This window comes from Epinephelus moara, chromosome 23, assembly GCF_006386435.1.
Source record: "Epinephelus moara isolate mb chromosome 23, YSFRI_EMoa_1.0, whole genome shotgun sequence".
Taxonomy (NCBI): domain Eukaryota; kingdom Metazoa; phylum Chordata; class Actinopteri; order Perciformes; family Serranidae; genus Epinephelus; species Epinephelus moara.
In genome coordinates, this window is record NC_065528.1 from 28,151,725 (window position 1) to 28,160,095 (window position 8,371).

An 8,371-nucleotide genomic window follows, 5' to 3' on the forward strand; every position below is an offset into this window, starting at 1 on the left:
ATGAGATCGCTGCTTGTTCTCGCGATATTTCGGCCGCGCTTTGGAAAGCAGAGCTAAATGGTAAACAAACATGGCAGCACACCGGTAAGGTAAGACAACACGTTTACATGTCGTTTTCTATATGTTCTCTGACATTTATCCTAACGATATGAGGCGGTCTTTGTGGGAAAAAAGCTTGTTTCGTGGACTAACTTTGCACTTGAAGGTTGCCCGCTCACTTACGTTTTAACAGGTCTGATGCTACTATGCACCCCGGCTGTATCTAGGCTAACGGCTAACATGCTAACTATTATTTTTATGTCACTGGTCACGTGAAACAAATTTAGGACGATAGGAGACGGGTTGAAATAAACCGAAATTTCCCTTTAACTCATTCACCATGGCGCCCGTAGCAACTTGTTTCAATCCATGCTTGTTGTTGCTGTGTGTGAAATGGTTAGGGTTAGGGTAGTGGGATCCGTATCAAGGTATGGTAAGGGGAACAATTTGGGATACAGACAGTAGTCATTAGTACAACAAAACAGGCTGTACAATACCTAACACCCAGAATCCAGACTCACAAAATGTCAGGGATAAATCATGGACAATAAGGTGTCACTGCTAGTTAAGATAAGAGATAGCAGACGGGACAAAGGAGGATCTGTAACATTTAGTGCTACATTTAGGGAGGCAAGACCTCCACCCTGATCAAAGCATCTGAGACAATCTATTGTTTGAACAGCTGTTGGTTTGCCTACTTGACAACTAAATGGTTTTGTATATCAGGTCAGATTTTCTCCTCTCTGCTCACCTCTTGTACTTAAGAAGCAGATGTTCCCAACCTCTGCTTTGGATGGTGTGAGTAAATATGAGGCTAGAATTTCAAGCATCATCTGACACCAGTAGGTGGCAGCGTTGAGCTTTGGGTTTTGTTGCTCTTCCTCCTGCTTTCTCGGCTCTGTGTGTCCTTTTAAAATCTTTGTGCAGTGTTTGAACAAGCCTCAGTTTATTTGAGGGAGCTAATATGACATGTAGAGAAGTAAGTGGATTAGAGACAGAGGCTGTGTTTGATCTGCCTGATTTCTGTGTGTACGTGCGTGCATGCGTGTGTGTGTGTGTGTGTGTGTGTGTGTGTGTGAGAGTGTGTGCATGTGTGTGTGTCCACTCTGCTCTCTGCTGATCATTAAGGCAGATTAGATTGTTTTCTCTGTTTGTGTCTCTCCCACACAGACGCATATTAGTAGCCAGGCAGCAGCAGAGGGTTGCTGATGTGTTCATTAGGATTCACATGACACGCTTTATGACAGCACTGCCCGCCAAATATTGAGGAAAATAAAGAAATAGCGCCTATAAAATGTGTAGTTTGAGTGTGTTTTTGTGTGTGTGTGTGGTTGCAGGTCAGTACACATGTAAGGAGGGTAAGAACAGCCCCTGTCTGGTGTACGTGAGCTTCAACCACAAAATCTACATCTACTGGAAGGTGCAGCTGGAGCGCATGGAGTCCACCAACATGTTACGGGTCCTGGAGGAGAAACCCGAGTTTAAGAGCCACCTGAAGGCGCTGGGAGTCGGTAAGTACACCAGCAACCCGTGAGCTGACAGTAATTAGGAGGCTGATTCAGCTCAGATTAGAGCGCCATTCATCAAACTCAACAAGACATCTCCTCTGTACATTTATGTAATTGGACAAGAGACCACCTGTGACTGTTTGTAGTCAAGTTGTTTGCCATCCAGCTGTAACAAGACTCTGACCTGAATGCTAAAGAGGAGGGAAGAATAAAAATGATTCCCCACATGACAGATTTTACTGCTAACAAGATCCTGCTCGCTGGCAAGTTTAATGGCGTCATGCCGGAACAGCTCGTACATACAAGTGGATTCTTACAGCGGCATGTATGAGTGGTTTAAAGGGGACCTATTATGCTCATAAAATTGTTTATGCTTGTACTTTAGGTTTCTACTGGAACATGATTACATGCTTTAATGATCAGAAAAACATTTATTTTCCTCGTACTGTCTGTGGTGGAACACCTGTATTCACCCTCTGTCTGTTTTAGCGCCTGTCTCTTTAAGACCTCCTTGGTGGTTATGATCACGTCACAAACACGCACTTCCTCATAAGCAGGAGGCTCATTTTCAACAGCGCTGTATGAACGCAGATCTTTGCACATGAAGTCGGTGATGGACTGTGTTATTTTTCTTCCCTCTTTCAGAGTTGGATGGTAGTTTTGTTTAACAAAGTGTGTCCATTGTTGGCTGATTTTACGGCGGAGCAGGTTTAGCGCTAGCTTGGCCATCAATGGCTAACGCAACCTCTGAATGGTGGAGTGTGAGGTGAGCTCTCACGTTCGTAGTATTCCCAGTTTATTCTCATATGACACTGCTTGCAAATCGCACGTGTCATATCCAAGTCCTTCTTCCCTTCTGTGTTAAAAAAATCCAAAAATAAGTCCAGACATTTTATTTAAACGCTGACGGCCTGTTTCTGATTTCTTTGTCTGGTCCCACCATCTTTGTTTTGATGAACTTCCTGTCGCTGACTGAGACCTCTGTTGACCTCACCAGGAACAAAAAACAGAAAAAGCAATTGCTTAATTACTCTCAAACCATAAGTTGTATCAAAATGTGTATTTGCAAAATGAATGATGTTTATAATAAAAGATTGACACTTGGTGTCAGTGTATCGATACAATATCGTCACACAAAATATGGCTATACTGTGAATACTGTATCGATTTTCTCTCCCACCCCTATTTATTACAGGTTTGTGCAATTAGGAGAGTTTGGTGAATCTGACTTGTAACACTCGTACGAATAAAGCGGATTTTATACTTCTGCACCGAATTGATGCCGTAGCTATGTTGTAGGCAGCTCTGCGCTACCATAACCCACGCCATGGCGTGACGTGCACCTCCCCAGAAATGTAACTATACGTCACGGTGACGCGGACCTCCTGCCTATTTCTGTAAGCTGAAACCATTTCCCTAAGACAGTTGTTTTGTCAGTGAACCTTGTGAGTTGTAATGGAGCCGAATTTTGTAACGTTACCTTTGTTAAATGTTGCTGTTGTCCCTGGCTTCATATGAGTAGAGGACAAGTCTGCTAGCTGCTAGGCTAATTTATACAATGTAAAATGCCATAGGCTTGTGCTAATAACGTTAGCATGTTGTATTTGACATTTAGGTTAAAAACAGTAACTTTTGCTGCATGAGGCCCATTGTCTGGCTTCTCCATAACAATTTAACACATCTACACACACACACACACACACACACACACACAGGAAGAGGTCAGGGAGGAAATTCATTCAGGAAGCATGAAATCCAATATTTTCATTTCTACATCTGAAGGTTAGTAAATCTGTAGCCTGTCAGTCAACTGTGCTGAAAAGACTGAAGTATTTATAGAGGGGCTGTAATCCACAAACACACAGACCACAGCAGCCGAGGATGCTGCTCTCTGACATGTTTTTTTTCTCCCCTCCCTTCTCCAGGAAAATTGTGTCTCTGCCGTCCAGTTTCCTTCCAAACATAATCCTCCTGACAAACACGATGTTTAACCAAGTCAATAACTTGGTTAATCATTGAGGATGCACACAATGGTTATTTATTTCCTGTTAATTTCCTTGTGCTAAAGCATTAATCTCGCCTCCACTCTCGGGCATTCTCAGCCTCCCTGCGTGTCGTATATTTAGAGGAGGATAAATCTAATTAAATTACAAATTAGTCTTTTTGTTCTGCATGGATGACCAGCTAGTCAACCAAATCATGTCAGAAAAACTTTGTGAAACAAGTGTAAACCTTTTCATTAAGGGGGAAAATAATGATGATGACACACAAACACATGGTTTGCAAGACTTGCTGGAGCATTATGTTTGCAGATAAAAATGCAGGTTCCAGCTGATTTTCCTGAAGCCTGGTGGTGGTGTTAGCACAGCTTCCTGCTGCCTCTGTTAATAATTCAACCTCTGGGCCTGTTGTGTTTCTTTAGACTAGGATTTCGCAGGCTTGTTACCTAACCCAGTGTGGAAAATGTCTGATGTAGCAGCCTAGGGACGAGGAAACAGAGGAGGAGGGATTGCAGGGGGGGAAGTGAGACAACTGCAGACAAATAAAAGTGTAAACATGTGTCTGATATGTAGAGTGTGGAGGAGGGAATATTTGGCTTTGCATGCTGTGCCTTCAAAAATAGCTTGAGGTGCATTTCATTTCAAAAGCAGCTTTACTAAAACAAATAGCCATGAAATACACAGAACAGCGAATATTAAAAATTTAAAGAGGCAAGCTTAGTTAAAAGTTAAAAAAATGAAATAAAAATTGAAAAAGACATGAATAAATAAAAGGAAAACTGTACAGTAGGTGTTCGCTGCTTCACCCTGTCATCTGTCAGCAACCCTGACAGATCCTCTTACATTTAATCATCAGTTAAGTGGGATTTATACTTGTGCGTCAGCTCTACGCAGAGTCTATGCCGTAGCCTACGCACATGGCCTACGCCATTGTGAGAATTTATACTTGTGCGGTGGTGTGTCTGTGTCACTCTGCAGTTACACCTCCAAAACACTAGTTGATGGCGGAGGTTTCTGTGAAGTGCTGTAAAGTTGAGTTGATTCAAAACACACATTAAACATGGCTTAATGGAGACAATTTCAAACACAAGTACACAAATCAGCTTCACTATAACTTGCAGCATTCACAGACAAACACTTGTCTTTATCTGGACACATTTTCCCCACAAATACAACATGCTAATGTTATTAGCACAAGCCTATGCCATTTTACATTGTATAAATTAGCCTAGCAGCTAGCAGACTTTTCCTCTACTCATATGAAGCCAGGGACAACAGCAACATTTAACAAAGGTAACGTTACAAAATTCAGCTCCATAACAACTCACAAGGTTCACTGACAAAACAACTGTCTTATACTAAACATGTTTTCCAAAAAAATATAACATGCTAACGTTATTAGCACAAGCCTATGGCATTTTACATTATATAAATTAGCTAGCGACTAGCAGAGATTTCCTCTGCTCATATGAAGCCAGGATAAATCACACACAAGACTTAAAATGTTATTTTTGTGGAGGCTTTATTGTCTTCACAATTTATTGTTTCTTATCTGTGAAATTAAAGTAAATAAAATCTTTGTTTCCACTGAGGGAAATGGTTTCAGCTTACAGAAACAGACAGGACGTCTGTGTCACCATGACATGTAGTCAGGCTACAGCGTAGGGTAAGGCAAAGGCTCTACATCGACACAGAGCCTAGCTATGGCGTTGATTCAATGCAGTAGTATAAATAGTTTCACTGTAGTTTGACTCCCTTCCCAAGATGAAGTTTTAACCGGTAAGAAAGTCTTTATAATGTTTATCTGGTTACACACTGGGGTTGAATTCACAAAAGGATTATAAAGCTTTTGCGGCCGCTAAACCTGCACAAAAAAGACAAAAAGAAACCGTCTGATTCTCAAAGCACTTGCAAAAAGTGAAATGCATCCAAAGTGGATACAGCGTTAGATCTGACGCCCTGTATGTTCTTATTAAAGTTGCGCAATGGTGCATAAAGCCAAATCAGTTTGACCCCCTGGGTATAAAATTACCCAGATCCCCTGCATCATTGGGCCCAAAGAGCAGGTGGACTAGAGATCTTACTGTTGTACTTACTGTTTTAATTATGTAAGGTATCAGCATCAGTAACCTGGTCACTTTATATGATAATTATTGTGCAGTTTATATTGTGCTTTGTACCATGCAATGTGTACTCACTGTTTTCATTACGTAAGGCACCTGCACTGGTAACCTGGTCACTTTACAAGGTAACTACTGTGTTTGTTTATATTGTATTTTGTACTCTGCAGTTTGTACATACTGTTTCTATTATGTCAGGCACATGGATCTACTGTACTGTATATACTGCACTGCACCTTGAACTCTTTCTGATTTGCACGTATTTAAATTTGGTAATACACAAACTTTCTATGCAAAGAAGCCTCATTGCAAAAACAGTTCAGTTCACAAAGATCGGCGCTAATGGCCACACGCAGTTACAGTGAAATTTTAAGTGTCACAAGAGAGTTGGTGATAACTGAAGAGCGCTTATAAGGAGTGTCATGCCCTGCACTGACCCAAATACAGGTTTCCTCTGTCATGTGCAATTTCTCTTCCTGAAGATTTTAAGGGAATGCCTCTTCACCTCGTTAGCCAGGACCTTTAACTTGCGTTTGTTTTTCTGTCTCTCCATTGTTGTGCCTCCTGTGTTGTTGGCGCCAAAGCAACATTTGTACGTTGTCGCATGGATAACTGCATCTAACCCAGTCGTCAGAATAGATGTTGGCATTGTACATTTCTGCAAACCATAGATATGTAATATTAGTATTTCACTATGTAGCAGATATGTTGAAACTTTTCTTCATTTTTCAACGATGCTGTGATTAAGGTGTTCTTATATTTGGGCACAAAAATCACGCAAGGCTTTTACATGTTAAGTAAGAGTCACTCGCTATTCCACTCCCCCGCTGCTCAGCTTCCACATTAGTAATGTTGTTCTGTACCTAAGTACACCTGCGTCATCATCTGTGCGACATTTTTGTTGCGCTACAGTGTAGAAAAGGGCGCCACAGGCCGACACCCCAGCTCCAACTACAGGTCAAAGACGGCAGTGAAGCCCGATCTGGGTCTATCTGCAGCAGGCTAAACTGAGACTGATACATTACCAAACTTAAACTCCTTGTAGCAGTCCACTACCATGATTTGGTACAGATGGTGTACACACCTGATGGGTACCTAGCCTAAGGACCCATGAACCGCACTCTGGACCACATTTTCAAGTGGATTCGGACACCGATCGGCGTATCATACCCTAGTATTGTACACAGCACTCACAATAATCAAACAAACTGGACTTTGGGGTGAAGTGTACTCAGACCTGGGCCTGGGTCCCTGATGTCAAAGCTCCATTAGTTACAGTTGGGAAAAGATCATGTTTAACTTAATATACCCAGTGTTGGTGGCACAGTTGCCACTAGAAATGCCGTGACATCTCTCGTTTCGTTGTTTGTAGGTCTCTAGCAGTGGTCTGCAGCTTGGAAGCCATCTCGTCTTGGTCTCAGGCCATCGAAATCCCCTCCACCTCCCAATGACAAACTCAGCTCATATTCATGTAATCAGAACTACGTAACTGTAGAAACGTTATTGTGATACGCACAAATCGAACAAATGTAAAATATCTGGTTTGCAGAAACTTAACAACGCCAACGTTTTCTGTTTTTTGTAAACATGCTCCTTGAGTGTCTGGTGTCAACTGTCATTTCCACATTTGTGTTTTCCCTCCACAGATACTGAGGACCCGGCAGCAGTCAGAGCACTGGTGGCAAATGTTCTCTACAAGGATTCACAGAGTTAACACACTGCTGTCTCTGTTTCCCCCCTGACTGTAAATACTCTGTTAATAAACACTGAATATCTGTCTCCTGTGTTGCTGGCCTTGTTATTTGTGTTTCCTGCAGACAGACGCGTCGGGTTCAGGTTTCAGATCTGCTCTATAATCTCACGTGTACACACCACCTCTGTCATTGATATTCTGTCCGCCCAACAAGGCTGGGCGAGGAGAGCGTGAGGCACAGTGCAGGGGAAATAACATACTGTTTAACCTCCTGTTTTCACCGGTGAGGACGTGCGAATTTGTGAGTGAGGAGGATCAGCTGTGGCATTATGCTGCTGTCACTTAGTGCTGACATGCTGTTGAAACACATCAGACGTAGAAATGAATGCCTTCCTCCTCTTCATCCCGTGTAGTCTGTTGGGATTTTCTTTTATCTAGTGTATCATCTCAAATATATAAAGCGCTTCAGATGTTACATAACACAACATTTGTTGACAGTAGTGTTGTTTGTCAGTGCTTGCAGGACGTGACAGTTGGAGGCATTGGGGGAATCACCCACTGTTCCCAATGGGAGGATGCTATATAATCAGCCATGTACACTGCCTGTCTATCTCATGCAGTTTTAATGAGTTGTGTGCGTATGTAAAGGGTAAATGCAGGCTCAGGTGTCATGGTAGGCCGCAGCCTCTCATCTCTCCTGTGCCTCTGCCCTTTAGAGGAAGGCTTTACCTATGGGAACACATCCCTGCTCTCACACCTCCACAGATCATGTTGTTTGGTCGTGTTTTTGTTTGTCTTCACTTGTTTTTATGTCACATTTTAAAGTGCATTCCTGCTAATCACAATTGAACCATTATTGGCACAGTTTAAAGGAATACTTCACCCCCCAAAGATCATTTGTATAAGAATTACTCACCCATGTTACGTTGAATTTGTGAAGGAAGGGGTGATCTCTAGCTCACCTAGTAGAGTGTGCGCCCTATATATGCTGAGGCCTTTGCAGTAACATGG

General features: G+C 42.3%; 1 protein-coding gene across 1 annotated transcript in view; it reads left to right on the forward strand.

Annotated features, from left to right (window-relative positions):
- itfg2 (integrin alpha FG-GAP repeat containing 2) overlaps positions 1-7,451 on the forward strand; it is a 17,388-nt gene extending 9,937 nt beyond the window's left edge. The window contains exons 11-12 of the mRNA XM_050036843.1: positions 1,377-1,550; positions 7,314-7,451. Of these exons, the coding sequence (XP_049892800.1) occupies positions 1,377-1,550; positions 7,314-7,381 (242 nt within the window). The 3' untranslated portion in view covers positions 7,382-7,451. The remainder of the gene's footprint in view (positions 1-1,376; positions 1,551-7,313) is intronic.
- The last annotated feature ends 920 nt before the right edge of the window (positions 7,452-8,371 follow it).